The sequence below is a fragment of the Myxocyprinus asiaticus genome, chromosome 1 (genome assembly GCF_019703515.2).
Source record: "Myxocyprinus asiaticus isolate MX2 ecotype Aquarium Trade chromosome 1, UBuf_Myxa_2, whole genome shotgun sequence".
Lineage (NCBI taxonomy): Eukaryota > Metazoa > Chordata > Actinopteri > Cypriniformes > Catostomidae > Myxocyprinus > Myxocyprinus asiaticus.
This window is the reverse complement of record NC_059344.1, coordinates 47251105-47276283: the sequence shown is the minus strand read 5'-3', so window position 1 is coordinate 47276283 and position 25179 is coordinate 47251105. Positions and strand designations below refer to the sequence as shown.

The 25179-nt window shown below is 41.7% G+C and overlaps 1 protein-coding gene across 2 annotated transcripts in view; it reads left to right on the top strand.

Moving 5' to 3' along the window:
* LOC127443397 (protein MTSS 2-like) overlaps positions 1-25179 on the top strand; it is an 89440-nt gene that overhangs the window by 46518 nt on the left and 17743 nt on the right. For both annotated transcript variants that reach the window (XM_051701970.1, XM_051701960.1), the window contains exons 4-7: positions 18664-18748; positions 19735-19826; positions 19926-20000; positions 23875-24032. In XM_051701970.1, the coding sequence (XP_051557930.1) occupies positions 18664-18748; positions 19735-19826; positions 19926-20000; positions 23875-24032 (410 nt within the window). The remainder of the gene's footprint in view (positions 1-18663; positions 18749-19734; positions 19827-19925; positions 20001-23874; positions 24033-25179) is intronic.

Here is a 25179-nt window from a genome sequence, read left to right as displayed (position 1 = left end):
GGCACCAATTACAGCCTCAAGTCTTTTTGAGTATGATGCTACAAGCTTGGCACACCTATTTTTGGGCAGTTTCTCCCATTCTTCTTTGCAGGACATCTCAAGCTCCATCAGGTTGGATGGGGAGTGTCGGTGCACAGCCATTTTCAGATCTCTCCAGAGATGTTCAATCGGGTTCAAGTCTGGGCTCTGGCTGGGCCACTCAAGGACATTCACGGAGTTGTCCCGTAGCCACTCCTTTGTTATCTTGGCTGTGTGCTTAGGGTCGTTGTCCTGTTGGAAGATGAACCTTCACCCCAGTCTGAGGTCCAGAGCACTCTGGAGCAGGTTTTCATCAAGGATGTCTCTGTACATTGCTGCATTCATCTTTCCCTCGATCCTGACTAGTCTCCCAGTTCCTGCCGCTGAAAAACATCCCCAGAGCATGATGCTGCCACCACCACCATGCTTCACTGTAGGGATGGTATTGGCCAGGTGATGAGCGGTGCCTGGTTTCCTCCAGACATGACGCTTGCCATTCAGGCTAAAGAGTTCAATCTTTGTTTCTCATGGTCTGAGAGTCCTTCTGGTGCCTTTTGGCAAACACCAGGCAGGCTGTCATGTGCCTTTTAATGAGTGGCTTCTGTCTGGCCACTCTACCATACAGGCCTGATTGGTGGAGTGCTGCAGAGATGGTTGTTCTTCTGTAAGGTTCTCCTCTCTCCACAGAGAAATGCTGGAGCTCTGTCAGAGTGACCATTGGGTTCTTGGTCACCTCCCTGACTAAGGCCCTTCTCCCCCGATCGCTCAGTTTAGCCAGGTGGCCAGCTCTAGGAAGAGTCCTGGTGGTTCCAAACTTCTTCCATTTACGGATGATGGAGGCCACTGTGCTCATTGGGACCTTCAATGCCGCAGAAATTTTTCTGTACCCTTCCCCAGATCTGTGCCTTGATACAATCCTGTCTCGGAGGTCTACAGACAATTCCTTGGACTTCATGGCTTGATTTGTGCTCTGACATGTACTTTTAACTGTGGGACCTTATATAGACAGGTGTGTGCCTTTCCAAATCATGTCCAATCAACTGAATTTACCACAGGTGGACTCCAATCAAGTTGTAGAAACATCTCAAGTATGATCAGTGGAAACAGGATGCACCTGAGCTCAATTTTGAGTGTCATGGCAAAGGCTGTGAATACTTATGTACATGTGATTTTTTTATTTTTTTATTTTTAATACATTTGCAAAGATTTCAAACAAACTTCTTTCATGTTGTCATTATGGGGTATTGTTTGTAGAATTTTTAGGAAAATAATGAATTTAATCCATTTTGGAATAAGGCTGTAACATAACAAAATGTGGAAAAAGTGAAGTGCTCTGAATACTTTCCGGATGCACTGTATATATATATATATATATAGGAGCAATTTAAACTGGAGCATCACCTGCAAGACCACATTCTGTGTGTATAAGCCCTATAAGTAAGCTTCGGACAGATTGACAAACTCAACTGCTAAATGGACTGTTTTGCTTTATAGAACAGTGATAGGTTTATGTTCAATAATTTGGAAATAAAGTAAACAATATTGACTTCTAAAGCCACTTTTTGTAATGTCTATTCAATGCTTTATTCATCTTCCACAATAATGAAATGGATTACCTTAATTTAAGCAAAAATTGATTGATACATGATTTTTCTGTTTAATTTTATTTTATAATCAGCGTATCGTGTATAATTCACGAGTTCACTGGTTCATATTGTCCTGGAGTGCCTTAAGGTGACAGGGCTCCAGACTAAAAAAAATGACTTAGGAGCCATTGGCTCCTAAACTGAAACACAAAGGAGCCAAATGGCTGTTTTCAGTAGACAAATCACAGAATTGCTCGATTTAGATTGCTGTTCAGAAAAGGAAGTCAGCTGATAACTCATTCATCGAAGGTTTAAAAACAGTATATATAGTTGAGAAGATAATTTTACATCCCCTTTTGTCTCGTAAATGATCACACCCCTTTCATAATTTATACAAATATATTTTTTTTATTTAGAGCTGCTCTTCGGAACCTACATTACAGATATTTACATATAGTATGTATATAGTAGTGTGTTGTCTTCTTGAGCATCAATGAATGTTTGCACCTTTTGTAATAGTTGTGTACAAGTCCCTCAATTGTCCTAAGTGTCAAAAGCTTGATTATATATATATATATATATATACATATATATATATATAATTGTAATTGTTTTAAAATATTGCCTTAGTCTTTCTTTAATTACCGGATGGCCCAGACACAGAGACTACAAGAGTGCAAATTGAGGGGGGCATGGGTAGCTCAGCGAGTAAAGATGCTGACTACCACCACTGGAGTCACGAGTTCGAATACAGGGCGTGCTGCTTTTCACCCGTTAGTAGCGAGAGACACACTGGTGGTTTGTGCTCTAAAGATGTATTCAATAACTCACATGATATCTGACAAAACCGCATATGAACGCACACAACCCGACTGTCACCAGTGGCAACTAGATTTTAAATTATTGTCACAATCAATTATTTTTGGACGCATTTGCGACCATTTTAGTCGCAGTCCGGAGCCTGGGTGAATGTATTTGGTATGCTGTCCATAATGAAGGGGCTCAAGCATGGACTGGGCTTGAGCTCTAAGATCCCACCCCACTCCTGGAATATCTGACTAAAGCAAGAAATAGAAAGACAATTTTGAAATAATTGGTACAGGCATTATAAAATGTAAAGGTGGAGATGGGGAGGTGGGTGGATGATGGAAAAATCGTCACCGGTGCGAGGGAAGGTCCCGCTTATATATCCTTGGAATATAATTGGCAGGCCTAGATGAACAAGCTCCTCCTGAATTTACTTAATTTAATCTGATTATGATTTTTAATCAATTGACAGCCCTAATTATAAATTACTTTCTGTTTATATTTTAAGCATGAACTCTTCCATTTAACTTATTTCATTATATTTAGTGTCAGGCCCCAGTAATTGTCATTGACTCTCAATGCTGTTTTATTTATTTGATTTTATTCAGGCAGTGTCAGGCCTGACTCAAACTCCATTGTCTGTAATTGTCATTGATTCTCTATGATGTGTTTTCTGAGCATCTCAGTCTAATCAGAAGCGGTCTAGTTTTTTGGGGGGTAGACACTCTGAGATATGAACATGCTGAGAGGGGAATCAAGGCTTGCTTGAATTATTCTATTTCATGTGCTGCTTCAGTCAGTGTTTGTTGTCTGACTCCTCCTTCTTCCTGTTAGCTCTGCTGTTCTGCACCCTCAAGGCCTGGGTATACTTTATTTTTTTTCAACGTTCCATATCGGATTGTGCCTGGCCAACTGCATTGCCAACACCTTTCAAAGTATCCTCATTTGACCGTGAGCAAATACGTACGCTTCGACTCATGTGCACTACGACTGCTTTGAGATACACTTTTAATACAGACCATGCACACAGATGAGGATTGTCCACGTGTTGAGAAATCTGGGGCGCGCACGGACAGTCCACACAGACTGTGTGGTGTGATGACGAAATGTGCATCATACACAATAGCATGGAGGGCACATCTGGATAATAGCATACAGTTTTTTGTGTGATATTGCCTACAGAGCATGTGTATTTACTGTAATGTGTTTGTGCATGCGCATGGATTCATTATATGAATGTTGCTGTGAGAAGAAAAGGGGCGGGCACAAATCTTTTAGTGGATTTCATATCTCCTGTTGCTATGGCAAAGCACGAAAAAGAGGGGCCATAGGAGCAAGGGAAAAGAGACACTTGTAAGTCTCAGAGAAAGAGAGAGAGATGATGAGAGTGGAAATGATGATGGCACCATTATCCTGATGAAACTGTCTGAGGTTAATTGTTATTTCATGAAAAATGAGCTTGATGCGACTGTTGTAAATGAGAATTTGAATTAATTGTGAATTTGTTTGTGGGTGACGAGGTTTGAATCACTGATATGCAAACCTTATTTTGACATAACTGGCCTTTCAAATCTTTCCTCATTTCTAATCTGAATCAAAATTCACTGTTAGTGGTAATTATTTATAGGTCAGTTGTTTGTGTGTGGGGAAGACAACTCTAGCCTGACATCTTTTGCTTCTTTCTCCTCACTGAGTAATTTTTGTCCCGTCCTGTCAGCTAAACTGTGTACGTGCATGAGTGTGTATGGATGTTCTCATAACTCCCACCAGGAACCTCTCTCGAGAGCTCTGGCAGTGTTAGTGTAAATGTTGGCTAACTGGGGTTGGGATGCGGTGAGGGCTTGAACTGATATGGTCTTTGTGCATTAGGACAGAACTAAAGACATGAGGTTTCGCCATCATCACTATGATACTTTTCTACTCCTTTGTATGTCTTCTTCAGCTCAGAGAACTACAAACCAAACAGCCATAGAGGAGGATTATGATGTAGACTACTTCTGTAAAGTATGTGTCTGTCAGAGGAGATCGTATTTCCATGAAGCTTAAACTTTATATTAGTAAACCATCAATATGAAGCCAGCATGATTTAGCCGTAGTTTGTGGTCATTAAGGTACAGTTTAATGTCTGTTACAGAATCCCAGCAGACCGAGTAATGTCAAGCAATGACTACAGCCTGATTTCACAGTGAAATCAGAAAGAGTAGACTTTTCTTTCTGCAAAATTGGTATATGTTGACCGAAATTTTGAAACACTGCCCCCAGTGAACAAAGCGGTAAGTGTTGTAGGGCATATGGGCACGTGTGAGCTCCATTTATGTCCAGGAGAGGTTGCCAAAAACTAGTAGTGAAGCAAGTTGTTTTCAGCTTTACAGGACATTATACAAGGAAGAGAAAAGCATATATTTATATATTCTATTCCCCAACCCAAACTTTACCATAACCATTAGTGGAGTAAAAAAGTAATGTTAGAGGGAAAAGTGAAACCTCTGAATCATGCTTGTCATTGATTATTCAAATGTGGTTACTGCCTGGCTTTGAACCTTATGCAGCTGATGCAACACACTGCCAATCACGCCAGGTGGAAAGGTAAACACAATGAAACCACTGCAAACATGCCTGATAAGAATGCTGCTTGTCAGTGCGTTGGCATACAGTCGCCGATCCTAGGGTACCGAAACTATCGGAATCATCATGTCAACTTCACGTGTGATCAAGTTGATGACTAACACAACTATACATTGTATTGATGATTGGGATTATTACACACAGATAATAAAGCACCTGTGTCCCCTAACATAAATGTAACAGGGTGATTCTCATAAAAGCATTCAAGAAAATAACATGGTCCTGTTACTCCAAAATCAAAAGAAACAAACAAGAAATTATATTTTGCATGCAGAAAATTAAACCTATTTAAGGACCATTAAGATTTTTTACATTGTGACATTATTTTCATGACAGTTATGCACTTTTTATCCCCCATTTCTCATTACCGCAATGTGACATTTTTTATATAATTTAATTTGAAAAGTGTTTATAAATCATAGTAGAACTGCCTTTGTATTGCCTTTCATTTTTGCTGATATTAATTATAAAAAAGTACATAAGACAAACTGTAATACATTAAATGAAATGACTGTTGCAGTAATGAGCATCATCATTGAAAACCAACATGATTACATGGGAAGTCGGTATATTGTTTTTGAGAGTTCCAGTACCCTAGGATCCACAAAATTATGCCAACTCACAGAAAAGCGTGATTCGGAGGTTGCATTTTTCCCTCTAACATAAAATTTTTGCTCCACTGATGGTTAGGTTTAGGTTTGCGGTTTGGGTTGGGGGGGTACAGTTTCTAAAATATGCATTCCTCCTTATTGTATTACAGCCAGTACAGCTGAAAACAGCTTGCTTTACAACTCATTTTTGATGCCCCTCCGTGGACATTTTACTTGGAAAATGGTGCTCACACATGCCCATTCACCCAACAACACTTACCACTCTGGCCACCGGGGAACAGCTTTTCACATTTCGTTAAGAACAGACCTATTTTAGCTAAAGAAAAGTCAACCTAATGTTTCCAATTTCACTGTGAGATCAGTCTGTGCAAACAATGGGAATAAAGTAAAACGTCCAGATGTGTTACAGTAATGAGAATTGGGGGGTAAAATGTGCTTTACAGTGTCCTGAATGTCACAATGCAAACAATCTTAATAGTCTTTAATATAGGCTTCATTTTCTTTAAGCAAAATATAATTTTATTCAATTTAAATTTTTTATACCTGTATGTTAAATTGGGGTTAAATATGACCTGGACATTTTCTTGATGTGTTTTGTGAGAATCACCCACAAAGGTTTTGTGTGTGTGTGTCATGTTGATTGGCCGAACTGAATTAAATTTTGAGGGCCCTGCAGGCTGAAGCCTCAATGACAGATTTTCATGTTCAGCAGCTCAACAGAGAGTCATGAGGCAACATGCACCAGACATCATCAGCTGTCGTAACAGAGGAAAAAGTGAATCTCTGAAATACTGCTGTGAAATTGAGAAAGGGGAGGGTTGTGGATATTCAGAGGAGAAGAAATGGTGGAAGACAGACACCTTAGAGATGAGAAAAAAGAGGAATGGAGGGATGAATGGAAGAATTGATTAACACATACTGTGGTGGAAGAATGGTGGGACCACACTTTTATATATACCATTATTACTGTTTTCATGTACCATGGTATTCACATGTTATTAAAAGGTACTTGAGAATACCATTGTGCTACCGTGGTACATGTCCTAAAAGATACATTTTTGGTGCTTTTTTTGTTAGTGAGATTATTTTAGTTTTACATTCCACAGTGTGAGATCTATTTTGATACTACTAATTTGATTTGGTTCAAATTGATTTTTGTCTCACTAATTAAGAAAATACCTAACCATCTATCCTATTGAACAAGTGAAAATGGAAAAATCACAGTCCTATAGAATCATATCCAAGGCATCATTTGAAATAAGGCCTCTTGTGTTGTCAGTACCTAGTAATAGATGAATTACTGGAGACCAGCATGGTGCACTGTCATGGCGTCAGCCGTCCTGTCATTCTGCACAGACTGATTGATTTTTGCACCACTCACTGCCCTGACCCTCACAGCTCTACATGTCTGACCTACCATCTGTTGCCCTGGAAACAGCACAAAGACTGGGCAGTTACTAACTAGCCAGTAGAAACTGCCCGTCAGTACGTTAAAAGACAAATGTCCATCATTGATACATTTTTAATTGAACATTAGCAGAGGAGCAAACCTGCTTTAGTTATGCTGTTTCATTTATTTATGTTCAGTTCTTTTTGGTCATTTATTCTATGAATCTTTGGTAATATTCTTGCAAAAGTTACTGTCTATCTTTTCACTGTCATCATATTCAGATTCACTTTGGTTACAGTGAGACAGCAACACAGTGCTATTAGTATGGCATCTGTGCACTAGCTATCTCTGAAACCACAGTTGAACATTATAGACCTCCCACTGTGGCAGGTCTATAATGTTGAACTGTGGTTTCAGAGATAGCTAGTTAGCTAGTGGTTTCAGAGATAGCTCTCTCTCTCTCGCTCTCTCTCTCTCTCTCTCTCTCTCTCTCTCTGTCTGTCTTGTGCAAGTGCTCTGTATGTCTTTCTGCTGGTCAAATAAACCACATTTATAGCATAATACCCTTGTAATTACCAGTTTATAACCTAAAAAAAGTCCTCGTAAATCACCCAAACACCCCCCCACCCCACCCCCACACTATATAAGTGAGGACATCTCATAGACTTCCACTGATTTCATAGCAGTCTAACCATATTTTCTATTCCCTAACCCTACCCCAAACCTAACCTTCAGAGAAACCTGTGCACATCAGTAGATTTAAAGCTAAACAAGATTTGGCCGATTTATGAGCCTTTTTTACTAGTGAGGACCACCTAAAATGTCCTCACTAGTGGGTTTTCAACAAGTTTCACTCTATTAGTGATGACATTTTCACAAATTTGGCACTCACAAATATAGTGAAACCCAAACACACACACAGAAATATCTGCTGGTGTGTGTGGATAACACAGCAGGAGAGTTTATCAGCCTATGCTTTTTATGGGCAATATGGGTTATTTGTTGAAAGATAATGACCTTCTTGCTGATGTGAAACATCAATATGTGGGGGTTAGTATGGCAGTGAGGGTCTTATCGGTGAGGCCAACATCAAACACAGGCTGCTGGTAACAGATGGAGGTGACAGCACAGTGTGAATGCTGCCACTCTGTACAGATTACTGTGGTAATAACAGTACACTGCTTCAGAGTGCACACTGAGCTAGACAGTCTGAAGTGTCCATTAGAGATGTTTGAGTTTTAGATTTTCTCTGGAAAAGTTTGAGACATTCAGTGGAGGAACTGAGCATGTGCAGTTGTGCACACAAGTGCATGCATATGGAGAAAATGTAATGTTACCCAGATGTTAGCAGGTTTCTTTTTGCAGTATGGATTTTGTTTGTATGTAGAGGAAGGTAATAAACACAAAGAGAAAAAATATAATGTCACTGCTGCTGACTGACACTAACAAGCGCTCACATGCACATACACTGGTGGCCAAAAGTTTGGAATAATGTACAGATTTTGCTCTAATGGTAAGAAATTGGTACTTTTATTCACTAAAGTGGCATTCCACTGATCACAATGTATAGTCAGGACATTAATAACGTGAAAAATTACTATTACAATTAAACTACTTCAAAGAGTTCTCATCAAAAAATCACCCACGTGCAGCAATGACAGCTTTGCAGATCCTTGGCATTCTAGTCAGTTTGTCCAGATACTCAGGTAACATTTCACCCCACACTTCCTGTAGCACTTGTCATAGATGTGGCTGTCTTGTCGGGCACTTCTCACACACCTTACAGTCTAGCTGATCCCACAAAAGCTCAATGGGGTTAAGATCCTTAACACTCTTTTCCAGTTATCTGTTGTCCAATGTCTGTGTTTCTTTGCACACACTAACCTTTTATTTTTGTTTTTTTGTTTCAAAAGTGGCTTTTTCATTGCAATTCTTCCCATAAGGCCTGCACCGCTGAGTCTTCTCTTTACTGTTGTACATGAAACTGGTGTTGAGCGGGTAGAATTCAATGAAGCTGTCAGCTGAGGACATGTGAGGCATCTATTTCTCAATCTAGAGACTCTGATGTACTTATCCTCTTGTTTAGTTGTACATCTGGGCCTTCCACATCTCTTTCTGTCCTTGTTAGAGCCAGTTGTCTGTTGTCTTTGAAGACTGTAGTGTACACCTTTGTATGAAATCTTCATTTTTTTTGGCAGTTTCAAGCATTGTGTAATGATGAATCAATGGAGCTGAGATCCATGTGCAGCTTGTAAGAACAATAAACGTAGTAATACAGATAGGCAGAGGTAAATCACCAGCAGCAGTAATATCAAAGGCAGTCCAGAGGGATATTCAAATAACCAGGCAAGAGGTCGGGGCAGGCAGCAGACAATCACAGGTTAAATCCAGATAAACAAGGCAGTAATAGTAGGCAGGCAGCAACGGATCAAAAACAGGGTAAACAGTCCAGGATAATACACAGGAAATACAACAAACTCAGAAAACGCTCAGAAATGTCAGCCTGGGCAAAACAAGACTTTGCAATGACAGCGAGTGAGAGTGAGACTTAAATAGCTGCATGAATTGGAAACAGGTGAACAGTTAATCATTGACAGGTACAGGGGTTATGGGAAATGGAGTCCAGAGAGTTAAAGTCAATCCCCAGGTGATGGAACCCTCCAGTGGTGAGCATCAGGAACAACAAAGGCGGGATTCATGACAGAGCCTCCCTCCCTGCGAGCAGCTCCTGAAGCAAGGAGGCAGGCGATGCCGGGGTCCAAAGAAACCAGGGCAGATCAGGTAGACGACCAGGGACTCAAGGAAACCAGAGCAGATCAGGCAGATGGCCAGGAGACCAAGGGAGCCAGAGCAGACCAGACGGCCATGAGACCAGGGATACTAGAGCAGGTCAGGTGGACGGCCAGGAGACCAAGGGAGCCAGAGCAGACCAGGCAGATGGCCATGAGACCATGGATACCAGAGCAGGTCAGGCGGACAGCCAGGAGTCCCAGGAGACCAGAGCCGATCAGGCAGATGGTCAGGAGACCAAGGAGGCCAGAGCAGATCAGGCGGATGGTCAGGAGACCCAGAAGACCAAAGCAGATTAGGTGGACGGCCAGGAGACCAGGCTCGAAGGGTGAAGCCATGGAAGGCGGAGCCATGGGAGGCTCGAGGGGCGGAGCCATGGGAGGCTCGAGGGGCAGAGCCATGGCAGGCTCGAGGGGCGAAGCCGTAGAAGGCGGAGCTGTGGCAGGCTCGAGGGGCGAAGCTGTAGAAGGCGGAGCCATTGCAGGCTTGAGGCTAAGAGTCCAGGATGACTGGGAAATGACCTCAGTGGTCGTGAACATGAGCAGAGTCTCAGGAGCAACCTCTGTGGTCGTGGACATGGACAGAGACTCGGGAACGACTCTGTGGTCATTGGGCATGGACTGAGACTCGGGAATGACCTCTGTGGTCGTGGGTGTAGACAGAGACTTGGGAACGATCTCTGTGGTCGTGGCCATGGACTGAGACTCGGGAACAACCTCTGTGGTCATGGGCATAGTCAGAGACTCGGAGACGACCTCTGTGGTCTTGAACATGGACATAGACTTGGAAATGACCTCCGTGGTTGTGTACATGGGTAGAGACTCGGGAGACAACCTCTGTGGTCATGAACATGGGCTGAGATTCAGAGACGACCTCGTGGTCATGTACATGGGCAGAGACTCGGAGACGACCGCTGTGGTCATGAACATGGACAAAGACTTGGAAACAACCTCCGTAGTCATGAACACTGGCAGAGACTTGGAAACTAAAGCCTTTACTCTCCTCCTCCTTCTCTGGATGGCCAATGTAGGCAATGCAGGTTCTGGGGCGGACGAGGCTGGCAACGCTGGCTCTGGGATGGACGAGTCTGGAAACGCTGGCCCTGGGATGGACGAGGCTGGCAATGCTGGCTCTGGGACGGACGAGGCTTCCAGCTTGTTGACCGTGGCAGGTGTGGGCATTGGCTTGTTGGCCGTGGCAGGTGTGGGCATTGGCTCATTGGCCATGGCAGGCATGGGCGTTGGCTCGTTGGCCGTGGCAGGCATGGGCGTTGACTCGTTGGCTGTGGCAGGCGTGGGCGTTGGCTCATTGGTCGTGGTAGGCATGGGCATCAGCTCGTTGGCCGTGGCAGGCGTCGGTGTCGGCACGTTGGCCGTGGCAGGCAAGGGCACTGACAATTTGTGGGAAAGGGTCTTCGTGGCCCTACGCACCAATATCAGTGGTGGATAATTTAACTTTGAGACAAGGGCCGTGAAGGCCTTCGAGTAATGAGTCACAGAATGCTGGACTGTGGCATGGCGTGGAGCCGACTCAGATTTGACTGTGACATGGCGTGGAACAGATTCAGACGTGGCTGTGACATGACGTGGAGCAGACTCAAACGTGGCTGTGACATGGCATGGAGCAGGCTGAGGCTTGGCTGTGACATGGTATGGAGCAGGCTGAGGCATTGCTGTGACATGGCATGGAGCAGGCTGAGGCATGGCTGTGACATGGCATGGAGCAGTCTGAGGCGTGGCTGTGACATGGCATGGAGCAAGCTGAGGCGTGGCTGTGACATGGCATGGAGCATACTCAGACATGGCTGTGACATGGCATGGAGCAGACTCAGACGTGGCTATGACATGGCAGGGAGCAGGCTGAGGTTTGGCTGTGACATGGTATGGAGCAGGCTAAGGCGTTGCTGTGACATGGCATGGAACAGGCTGAGGCGTGACTGTGACATGGCATGGAACAAGCTGAGGTGTGGCTGTGACATGGCATGGAGCAGGCTGAGGCGTGGCTGTGACATGGCATGGAGCAGGCTGAGGCGTGGCTGTGACATGGCATGGAGCAGGCTGAGGAGTGGCTGTGACGTGGCATGGAGCAAGCTGAGGCGTGGCTGTGACATGGCATGGAGCATACTCAGACATGGCTGTGACATGGCATGGAGCAGGCTGAGGCATTTCTGTGACATGGTATGGAGCAGGCTGAGGTTTGGCTCTGACATGGCATGAAGCAGGCTGAGGCGTGGCTGTGACATGGCATGGAGCAGGCTGAGGCGTGGCTGTGACATGGCATGGAGCAGGCTGAGGCGTGGCTGTGACATGGCATGGAGCAAGCTGAGGCGTGGCTGTGACATGGCATGGAGCATACTCAGACATGGCTGTGACATGGCATGGAGCAGGCTGAGGCATTTCTGTGACATGGCATGGAGCAGGCTGAGGTTTGGCTCTGACATGGCATGAAGCAGGCTGAGGCGTGGCTGTGACATGGCATGGAACAGGCTGAGGCGTGGCTGTGACATGGCATGGAGCAGGCTGAGGTTTGGCTCTGACATGGCATGAAGCAGGCTGAGGCGTGGCTGTGACATGGCATGGAACAGGCTGAGGCGTGGCTGTGACATGGCATGGAGCAGGCTGAGGTTTGACTGACTCAGAAGCTGGAACCCGGGATTGTGAGAGGAGGATCATCTGTGGCGAGTGTGTCGAGTATTAGCCTCACATATACCTCCCAAGTGTAATCTCCTGTCTCCGGCAATTCCTTCCACTGGCATGTTGTAATTCCGATTCTGTATATAGATTTCAGAGCGGCATCATCAAAACCAGTGTGGATGGCAACAGTGGAAAAGAAATGGGAGTACTCCCTTATTGATAAGTTCGCCTGGCTTAATTGAACAAAGAATGCTGCTAGATCCATGGTGCAGTGAATGGTTCTAGCTGAGCAGCAGACAATCACAGGTTAAATCCAGATAAACAAGGCAGTAATAGTAGGCAGGCAACAACGGATCAAAAACAGGGTAAATAGTCCAGGATAATACACAGGAAATGCAATAAACTCAGAAAACGCTCAGAAATTGTCAGCCTGGGCAAAGCAAGACTTCGTAATAACAGCCAGTGAGAGGGAGACTTAAATAGCTGCATGAATTGGAAACAGGTGAACAGGTAATCATTGATAGGTACAGGGATTATGGGAAATGCAGTCCAGAGAGTTAAAGTCAATCCCCAGGTGATGGAGCCCTCTGGTGGTGAGCGGGAGGAACAACAAAGGTGGGATTCATGACACATTGTATAGCCTTCATTCCTCAAAACAGTGATTGACTGAAGAGTTTCTAGAGAAAGCTGTTTCTTTTTTGCCATTTTTGACCTAATATTGACCTGAAGACATGCCAGTCTATTGCATACTGTGGCAACTCAAACACAAAGACAAAGACAATGTTAAGCTTAATTTAAGGAACCAAAACAGCTTTCAACTGTGTTTGATATAATGGCAAGTGATTTTCTAGAACCAAATTAGCAATTTAGCATGATTACTCAAGCAATTAATTTGATCAAAAATGACTTTTTTCAAATAGTGATGGTGCTGTTTTTTTATAAACTATACTATATACTATACTTTGTGATCAGTTGAATGCCACTTTGGTGAATTAAAGTACCAATTTCCTTCCAAAACAGCAAAATCTGTACATTATTCCAAACTTTAGGCTGCCAGTGTATATTCCATGTTTTTCTATCATGGTGGGTACATACCATTGACTTCTGTTGTATTTATACTGAGCTAATAATATATTCTATTCCTTAATCCAAATGTACTGTAACCCTTAAACAAATCTTTCTGCAGTATTGGATTTTCATAAGATGTTATTTAGTATATTATTAAGCAATTTGCCTTGTGGGGATGTTGTCTGGTCCACACAATGTTGGCAAAACCTGAAACACATGCATACACGAATGATGAGAGACATCTCAATTCAGAAGCAATTAAAATGCGCAAAGCACACCTCACTCTTTCTGCTTTTCTCATTCACATGTGTTCTTATTCAGTTTTTTCAGTTTGTATCTTCCGTAATTTCTCTCACAAACATAAGGTGCTATGGCACGTTGACATTAGACACTGTATCAGCTCACTCTGCTGTGTGTGTGTTTGTGGGATGAATTAATGAATGGTTGCTGGGTAGAACAGAAGGCATGAGGCAAGAATGTGTTAATTATGAATGGAGCTTCTCTCATGGCTTACTAGAGGCTCTCACTGGAGAAGCACTGTGTTTGTATGCATGCATGCTCTTCTGTGTGTACGTGTGTGTGTGAGTTGGCATGTACGCATGTTTAACCCATTGAGCTTCATGCAGCCATGCAGAAAATGTGCGTTAGTCAAGTGAACAACACTTTACTGCTGTTGAAATATGACCTTGGGAAATAACCACATAAGTTAATGGTAATGTCATGTCAGTGGTGTCTATTTGTATGTCCCATGAGTGCATATATTTTATAATGTACTGTTTTTGTGTGTGTGTGTTCATTAGCTTAATGCTATAATTTCATTGGCTCATTTGCTCCCTGAGAGTAATGTAATATCAAAATCGAACATTTGAAATCTTAATTATTTCAATATGAATCCCAACATTTCTCATATCTCAAATTTTCCAAAACCCAATTATATAAGATTAGCAGATCCAAATTTTTCCACATTCATTTTATAGCTCTATACTTTTACTGTATGTCAACAATTGACTAATTTGAGTTTGTTTTTATTTCTCCTAAAGAATTTTAGGAGAAACATCTGAGACAAAGTCGATACTTAAAAGAAACATAACTGAGAACCCCATTTAGTCCTTTGAGCTTTGAAACATCTCTGGGCTGAGTTTCCCAATAGTATTGTAAGCACTGGCGCCAATGGTCTTAACAATCAACTTAAGCTTGTAATGCTTTTGGGAAACACAGCCCTGTGTGGTTCCCTTTGGATGGTTCATATGTTTTATTTTATAAATGCATATGCAGATTATCATGAGCATGGGGTGAAAAGACTATACAGGATACATAACAGTGATGGATTAGGCTGTAGGAACAGTATGATGTGTTAGGAATTTAATTAAACTGTCCGCATGTCTACGGCATTATGTAGGGAAATTTATAATGGAATTAGTCATGTTTGACAATCATTATAAGAAAGATAAATGACAAATAATTAGATTATTTGTCTGAATAAAATTCTTCACCATTAAAATCATAATACGTCTTGTTGTATCCGCTCACAATTTCTATTGTAAGGAATTAGCTTTAATAAGAGAATTATGATTAATTCACTAATTGGAGTAATATTATTATCATGGCTTATAGAAAATAATATCACACATATTTTAGGAATAGCTTCAGGGCCAGATCTTTGAAAAAATCAAGTGTATGATTCAAGTCAAGATTATTTATCAAAATATAACACAGTCAAATTATCTTTGCATACAAACAGGACATTATTGCTGATCTAAATATAAAACTAATCTAACATATACAAACATGAAAACAGGTTGGTGAGTAGTGTAACTTCAGCTGGCAATGACAGGGAGATGAAGACGATGATGATGTGAAGGACCCAAGTGCAGTTTATTCATAAACGTGAAAACCAAAAACCGTGAACATAAACATAAACATGAACTAGACTGGACTTGACTTGACATGGCTTAACTTGACTTGACTTGACAACCAACCAACAATACATTAACAATACCTGACAATGGACAATGGCAAACATGAGGCTTAAATACATTGACAAGGGAGAAACATGACAATGATAGCCAATGACAAGACAGAACTGATAACAAGGTAACAAGACAATAAACCAATGCAAACAAGACACATGAACATGGAGGGAAACATGAGGGGGGGGGGTGGGCATGGCGACTTGACATGGATACATGGTATGGCAGTATCCTGACTTGGCCATGGTAGGCGTGGATGCTGACTTGTTGGCCGTGGCAGGCGTGAGCGCTGGCTCGTAGAGCGGAGGCGGGCCTGGACCATGGAGCAGAAGCAGGCCTGGACCATGGAGCAGAGGCGGGCCTTGACCGTGGAACAGAGGCGGGCCTGGACCATGGAGCAGAGGCAGGCCTTGACCGTGGAACAGATGCGGGCCTGGACCGTGGAGCGGAGGCGGGCCTGGACTGTGGAGCAGAGGCAGGCCTGGACCGTGGAGCAGAGGCTTGCTTGTGACATGGCATGGAGCAGACTAGGACTTGGCTGAGATATGGCATGGAGCAGACTCAAGCTTGGCTGTGACATGGCATGGAGCAGGCTGAGGCTTGGCTGTGACATGGTATGGAGCAGGCTGAGGCATTGCTGTGACATGGCATGGAGCAGACTCAGGCATGGCTGTGACATGGCATGGAGCAGACTCAGGCGTGGCTGTGACATGGCATGGAGCGGACCCTGGCGTGGCTGTGACATGGCATAGAGCTGACTCTGGCGTGGCTGTGACATGGCATGGAGCAGACTCAGGATCCGGGGCAGAAGGTGGCGCAAGCTCTGCGACCATGACGTGGGACCCTGGCTTGGCGACCATGACGTGGGACCCTGACTCGGCAACCATGACGTGGGACCCTGGCTCGTCGACCATGTCGTGGGACGCTGGCTCTTCGACCATGACGTGGGACTCTGGCTCTGTCATCCGCAGGGTGAAGTTGATGTATTGCACGAGACTGAAGGTGGCGACTTGACGTGGCTACATGGCGTGATGTGGTAACATGGAATGGCAGTATCCTGTGACATGACATGAAACCACCTGACCTGAACTATCTGGCACCAACAATCATGCCACAGTCCAAATCACTGAGATCACATTTTTCCTTATTCTGATGGTTGATATGAACATTAACTGAAGCTCCTGACCCGTATCTGCATGATTTTATGCACTGCACTGCTGCCACACGATTGGCTGAGTAGATAATCACATGGATGATTGTTGGTGCCAGACCAACAGGTTTGAGTATTTCTGTAACTGCTGATCTCCTGGGATTTTCACGCACAACAGTCTTAAGAATTTACTCCAAATGGTGCCAAAAAAACCAAAAGAAAAAAACAAACAAACATCAAATGAGCGGCAGTTCTGTGGACTAAAATGCCTTGTTGATGAAAGAGGTCAACAGAGAATGGCCAGACTGGTTCGAAGTGATGAAGTCTACAGTAGCTCAGAAAAACACTCTGTACAATTGTGGTAAGAAGAATAGCATCTCAGAATGCCATTCTGAGATGTGGGTTGGCACAGTTTTGGCAGCACAAAGGGGACCTACACAATATTAGGCAGGTGGTTTTAATGTTGTGGCTGATCGGTGTAAGTATGTGTATGTGTGTGTGTGTGTGTGTGTGTGTGTGTGTGTGTGTGTGTGTGTGTGTATATATATATATATATATATATATATATATATATATATATATATATATATATATATATATATATCTATATGTATTTTCCATGCATGTTAGAAAAGATCAATCTTTATAACCCTATGTTCAAGACACAGCCAATAAAACTTCAGCATGGTTGTTGTTTGGTGTGTGCCTCCTTGACTTTGGCCTTGTCTAGATTAACCCTGTAAAACCTGCAGATTACCGAACTGTTATAATCTGTCTGAATCTTATTGCTTAGTCTGGTTCTGGTTCTGGGAGGTCTGAGGTCAGCTCAGACTGGGAATTCACGCTGGAATTTAGGTTTCACTCTGAGAAAAAGCTGAAAGTGCTAATGTGGAGAATAGATGGGAACATCATTCCACTCTGCCACCCCCTGGTGATCTGGAAACAGGCCTGTAATGTTTATTAATACAGTGCCCAATTTAAACAAAGGGTTTTGTATGCAAAAATGTCTGCTGTCTTTTTTGTGTTTGGACAGTAATATGATATACACAGTAATTTTTAAATTGTACATATAATCTTTGTGGACATTTTATCATAGATTGCAATTTGTGGTGCAGCTTAAATTCAAAGGGCTGGTGAGCATCCAGGTAACACTTACAGATAGGGCTTTATATACTGTATTGCCTGCTCAGTTCAACAATTTAGTTTGACATGTAAACACTTAAGGAAAATAATAGCCTTCCAGGCCACCTTCTTTGAAAGAGAGCACGCTGCCTCATATAAATACTGAGGTCAGGTTTTTCCAAATGTTCACCCTCGACTAAAAATAGCCTAATTTATACTGTGGCTACAGGTTACACACACACACACACACTTTGGGGAGTCCTTTAAATATAACAGCTTTTTTTTGGGACTGCATCTTGATCTGTGTACATTATAGTATAAATTACTAGTCTGTGTTAATGAGAAAGTACTAGTCTGTGTTATGAGAACGGTGCCTCGTGGCGCCATCTCATAGAGGCACAAAATCACTGTCCCGGACCTTTACCTTGACTGTTCCCCGCTGGTAGAATGACCTGCCTAATTCCACCCGAGTGGCTGTGTCTTTAGCCTCTTTCAAAAAACAGCTAAATACACATCTTTTTTGTGAACACCTAACCCATTCATACTAATGCACTACCTTCATGTTCTTTAAAAAAAAAAAAAAAAAAATGTCCTTGCTATGTGTACTGCTCTAAGCTATGTGAGACTTGTATTGCAGCACTTATTATATTGTTGCCCCTTTTGTTGGATGAATCGCTTCTATTGTTTCTCCTCATTTGTAAGTCACTTTGGATAAAAGTATCTCCTAAATGAATAAATGTAAATGTAATGATAAATATCTGAATGGCTTTTAAATGCTGCGACTATAATCTCTAGCTCGCTGGTTTGGGATTTTTGCCATTGTACTATAATAATTTTTGCTGTGCCATTTTGGTGCTGTTCTAACAATCTTTCTTTTGGTTGTGTCTCTGTAGGTGCCACCAGGGACATTGGATCAGCGCTGACCAGGATGTGTATGAGGCATCGCAGCATTGAGGCTAAACTACGCCATTTTACCAAGTATGACCACAACCCTTCTGCCATCCACTTTTGTATGTCAGTTTAGAAGACTTTATACAGTGCAAAATGTACTTATAAGATTATACACAACATAAAAATATACTGGAGGTTGACAAACAAGGGGCATTGGTCACAACTAGGAATTATATACAGAAAAACATACATAAACTACAAGAGTAGTGTGGGAATTTCAGTATTATTTTGTACAACTTTATTTTGTTATTTTCAAAGCTTTTCAAAAATTCAATCAGATGTATTTTTCTTTACACACTCCTTAATTGTAAACCCAGATGTGTAAGTCAATGGAAAGTCCCCACCATGATAGGAAAACAAATGTGCATGTGTTTGTACATACTGTATTTAGCTATAGTTTGGGGATAAATATGTCCTCAGAAGTAAGCTAAAGCTGACAAAAAAAAAAAAAAAAAAAAACTTCTCCTTTGGGAAAACTATTCATATATAAATGTTTTTTATTTCTTTTTTTTTCTTTTTTAGGGGTAGGGTTAGGGTTTTGGTAATGGTTAGTAGTATTTATAATTAGCTTTGTATAAAAACAATAGAAGTCCATGATAAATGTCCTCATTTAAATACTGTAGCTAATTAAGCACGTGTGTTAGTGTATGCCTTTGTGCACAAATGTGGACATCCCAACACACAATAATTGAACATTCACTCTCAAAGTCTGAAGGCATTTGACATGAAAAGAGAACACGAATGCACACACTTTTTCACACTTCATCAGAGGACATCTGTAGACAGTTCCCTCTGACAGGCTAATGAATGGACACCCCAGACTCTAAGCCAAAGCCTTAATTTTTCATGGTCTGAATTCCCCAACACACAAGAGCTTGAATTGATGATAATGCTATTCCATTTTTAAAATTTAATATTCTTCTGTAAATTTTTAATGAGATCTGGAACCCCTGTCTCAGCTGTGAATTTTTGTGAACATGATACTCTCTTTTTTTCTTTCTTTCTGCTCTCAGTGCTTTGATGGAGAGCCTGATCACTCCTCTACAGGACCGCATTGAAGACTGGAAGAAGACAGCCTATCAACTGGACAAGGATCATGCCAAAGGTGACTATGCATTTTGTATCTTTAGTATATGCAAAATATGTAAATCATTACAAAGCAGACAACTTACAAATAACATTGTACTTATTTCTGTTTTCATAGAATACAAACGATCTCGTCATGAAATTAAGAAGAAATCTTCAGACACAATGAAATTGCAGAAGAAAGCCAGGAAAGGTAAACACTTCCTTTTTACTGTCACTTAAACATGTTCAACATGACAGTTCAAATTTGGTAGCCTGATCTCATGAACATTACATGACCGTGGCAATATTTTTGCAAAACAAAATTGTGTGCCTTATTACACGTTTTGCTGCAGTTTCCCTGTGAAATGTCCAGCAGGGGGCGCTAAAAGTTAATATAATCGAAAATATAATCCGGTTTCCCTGAAAAGAATCGACTCCAGCTTTGGAGTCGATTCCAACATTTTGAGTCGATTTCAACGTTTCGAGTTGATTCTCGTAAACATGATTCCTCATACTCTCTGAACCTCTCTTTCACAATTTGAGCCCGATGAATCTTGGCATTGTCATCCTGGAATATGCCCGTGCCATCAAGGAAGAAAAAAATCTATTGATGGGTTAACCTGGCCATTCAGTACATTCAGGTAGTCAGCTGACTTCATTTTACTGCCGCATAACGTTGCTAAGCCTAGACCTGAACAATTGAAGCAACCATATTATAACACTGCCTCCAGAGGCTTGTACAGTGGGAACTATGCATGACAGGTGCATCGCTTCATGCACTTCCCTTCTTACCATGAAGTGCTCATCAATTTAGAATAGAGTAAATCTGGACTCATCAGACCACATGACCTTTTTTCATTGCTCCACAGTCCAATCTTTGTGCTCCCTAGCAAATTGAAGTTTTTTGTTCCGATTAGCCTCACTAACAAGTGGCTTTCTTGTTTTCACACAGCTGTTTAGTCCCAATCCTGAAAATTCTCGTCGCATTGTGCGTGTGGATGTGCTCTTACTTTCACTAATAAACATAGCTGTGAACCACTTTCCTTCCAGGTTTTAATAATGCGTCTTTACCCAATTCCAGTGATTTCAGCAATCTCCTTAGTTGTTTTCTTTGCTTGATGCAGGCCAATAATTTGCCCCTTCTGAAATACAATAGCATCTTTTCGACAACCATAGGAGACATCTTCCGACATGGTTGTTTAAGAAATAAGAAGCTACAAACTGCATCACTTAAGGTTAAAAGAACTGGTGCCAGCTGAAACATATTAATCACTGCAATAATGATCCAGTCATAGGCTCTTAAGTATCTGCTTATTTAAATCCAAACGGTGACCTATTGTTTTTGGCCAGGCAGTGTAGAAACGTTCATTCTAAGAGACTAGGTTGCAATTTGGACAGGTGGTTCTTCATAACCAGTGTTGGGTGTAATCTGAATACAAAGTAATTAATTACTGTAATCTATTTTTTCAAGTGAATACGTAGTACATAAGTATACATTATAAATACCTGTAATCAGATTACAATTACTGACTTTCAATTAAGTTACTTTTAAGTACATTACATGGGTTACACTTATTTCTATAATAGCATTACCTTTGTAGAATATATTTGAAAAATTATTTTCATATGTACATCTGTTTGCTACAATGACGTGTTAGTCACTAACATGTCATTGTAAGGGTGAAATGTGTGGTGCTGAATGTGTGACTTGCATGCGACAGTGAGAAAGAGAAGAGAGAAGAGAAAATATAGACATTATTTTGAATTCACTTAGCAGGAAAATAAAAACTTTTCTGTGAATTTTTGAGAAGTACAACTCAATTCTTGAATTCTTTAAGGTTTTTGATTAGGAAACAAATACTGAGTGCACCTTTGATGTTAGTGGACAGTATGCATTTGATTAAGTGCCTTTGTCATGACCACAAGCTGATAATTCAATATTATAAAATGCCACCCTGTTACTGAGAAAAAAATACATTATTGTTGAGAGTAAATCAAGGTAATTTCCTCAAGGTCACCTCTGGCTTTTGTAATTGGCCTATACAGAACAACCTGCTGATTGGTTGACATCAGTGTTTAATGTACAGTTTCTAGTGGCACCTGTGGTCAGTGATGGCTAGTCAAATCCCTGAAGTGTTGATGTTTTAGCTGCATAGACTGCATTGATTAAGTGAGTTCTCAATGTGCTGTTGTTCAGATAACTGGTAACTACAGCTCAGAAAAAAAAAGTAAGCAGCCCCCTCTGGTGGCTGAGAAGCAGAAGGGCATCCTTCAGCTCATTTGCAAAGCAGTTCCTGTTCACATCACACCAGCCAATAATTTCTGCTCTTGAAGATATGATGACAACCCTGTGTGTTACTAGGAAGACTCCAGCATTATAGAAAAAGATCTCTATTTATTTTGATACAAGTCAGGCGTCTTATTCTCAGGAAGACCATGAAATGTTTTCAAGACTACAGCCTTTCTGTGTTTCTTTTGGGTCTATTGTGCATTGAAATATACATTTCTGGCTGAATTTGGCTGTTTTTGTTGTTGTTGTTGTTTTGTGGGGGGGTTGCTGTGGCATTTTGGCTTTGACTTTCCTGAAACAATTTGGCCATCAAATGAGCTTAATTGCTTCTGAATACTAACCCTAACACAATGCTCTCCCTCCTCTCTCTCTCTCTCTTTCATGTTCTTTACCCTCTACTCCCTCTTTCCTGTTCCCCTGTGTTGTTTCTCTCACTCTATCTCTCTCTTTCGTCCACTCTCCCTCTATAGAGTTACAGGGTAAGTATGCTTTTCCAAGGTAAATCTGTGGCTCAACCCTAGGTTCTCACTCTGTCTCTGTGCATGGCCCTTTAACCTGGCCCTGACTCAAACACATCTGCAGACAGTTCTGTGGCCATAACATGTAACCTCCACATGACATTTCGGCTTGACAGCTTCCAACGAGTGATTTAAGATTACAGCCTGTCTCTTCTCCCCCATTATAACACCTAAAGTTTGCTTTTGCATGATTTTGCTGATTTTATCCCAGCATGCATGCTGCTTGTGTTCCTGGAAGCAGTTCTGCTCCGGGTAACTGAGGTTGCATTCTCATCAAGGGTTATGACCATCTCTAAACAAACTAGCCTGCATGAGTTAACCTTTTGAACTTCCTCTGGGAGATTCCATACTTTACATTAAAGGAATAGTTCACCCAAAAATGTAAATTCTGTAATAAATTCATACCCTTATGACTTTCTTCTGTGGAATTTCAAAGGATGTCCTGTTTGCTGATTTCAGTACAATGGCAGTTAATAGTTACACACTTTAAAGCTTAAAGAAGTCCATGCGGCTCGTGCATTATATTCAGAGTCTTCTGAAGGCATACGATAGGTTTGGTGAGAAACAACTTGAAGTTTAAGTGATTTTACAGTAAAAATATTGACTTCTGTCATGGCTGTCCTTTGCGCTTTTATGAATGCATGAGAGAAGCTCATTCACTAATTCATATGTTCATGTGGGAACTTGCATTTTTCACTTGAGAACTTCTGCTGCTTTTGCTTCAGCGAGGTTTAAGCGTGAGCCATTGTGAATGTTCCTTCTTTTGTGTTTCACAGAGAAAAGAAAGTCATACATGTTTTGAACGAAATAAGGGGGAGTAAATGATGACAGAATCTTCATTATTGGGGGAACTATTCCTATTGTAGCTGCAGATTTGACTGCAGAGTTCATAGGAGTCTGTCTCCATAAGATGTGTAGGTGCTAGTCAGAGTAGTTCATTTTGTTCCATGTTCACATTGTGTCTGTATTGTTGGAGGCTGGAAGAGAGAATGTTTCTCATTTTCTAATGTTTTATTCCCTCTTGTGTTCTGCCTCCCTCAATTCTCTCACTTTTTTCTTCGGACTGTCCTTTACAATCTTCTTCCACCAAAATTGTTTTTCATCATGCCACAATACTCTTGCTTCTCTCTCTCTCTTTGACACACAATCTTCATTTTCATCTAATTCAATTCTCCATGTTGTCTGTTTTTTCATTCGGTCCATTCTCCACCTTGTTTCATCCTGGCCCCTGTCTTCCTCCCCCTCTCCTGTGTTATGCTCTCTTTTGCCCCCTTCAGGCCGGGGAGACCTTCAGCCTCAGCTGGACAGTGCGATGCAGGATGTGAATGACATGTACTTGCTGATGGAGGAGACAGAGAAGCAGGCAGTGCGGCGTGCTCTAGTGGAGGAGAGAGGACGCTTCTGTACCTTCATCGGCTTCCTGCAGCCTGTAGTGGTACGACCCACCTCATTTAAAGAGAGTGAATGTTACTGATATAACCTGTACATTTGCCCTCCCTGCATACAGAGAATTTGACGAATGAGATCTTACATTTGAGAGCACTTGTCATTTGTTTTGCATAATGAACTTAAAGCAAACTTTTTTGAGAACACCTTATGAGAATAACTATTAAACAAAATACAGAAGAAAAAAAAATCTGGAATTCATCATTTTATTTGAGGTTTAAAGAGGCCCTATTATGCTTTTTGGGATTTTACCTTTACTTTAGTGTGTAACGTAGCTCTTTGTGCATGTAAAAGGTCTGCAAAGTTACAAAGCACAAAGTCCATGCAAAAGGGAGTTATTCTCTCCCACAGACAACGGCTGGTTTGTAGTCCAGCCATTTCTTCCATAAAGTATCTACGTCACTATGTAACACATTTGCATAATGCCTGCCTAAGGGTGCTTTGGCCCGCCCTCAAACAAAGGTAGTTATAGCCGAGGCCAGCATGAGTTGGGTTAGTGTTGTTGCCATGTCGAGAAGATGCTGTTTTCTTCACTGCGGAAGCAAAACCTCTTTGTTTGGACTTCCAAAGGCAAACAAATTGAAGAATCAGTGGTTCAAATGTATTTTAATTATTTAGCAGTACAACCACAACCAATTCTGTATTTTCAAGACGGTTACCCCTGAAAGATGGTGCAGTTCCCACTTTGTTGGGACAATCTGGCTCTTCAGGATCACAAGCTGCAAGTATGCTTGATTACTTGTGGATTTATCTGCTACCGAGAGTTCAAATGCATAGTTTTGTGTTGTAGCTACGGTGTACACCCAGTGCACAGCTGTAGGCCTCTGCTAACCTGCTAGCTAATGTTATTGTGTTGAAATAGTTTGCTAATCAGCTGCGGGCCCACTTTTACCAACAATTGTGTAGAATTATGCAGATCGTTTGTCGTTCTTACTATCATGAATACTGATCAAGTGTGGAAATGGATTTATTTTTACAAACGATAATTTTACATCTGCAATCCACGGTAGTGCTCGGATAACCTGCTATTTAGTGTTATTGTTTTGGTAAGGGTTTACTATTCAGCTGTGGGCCAGCTTTTACCTAAAACTGTGTAACAAAATGGTCTATCTCAAGAGTCTTATATAATTACAAGC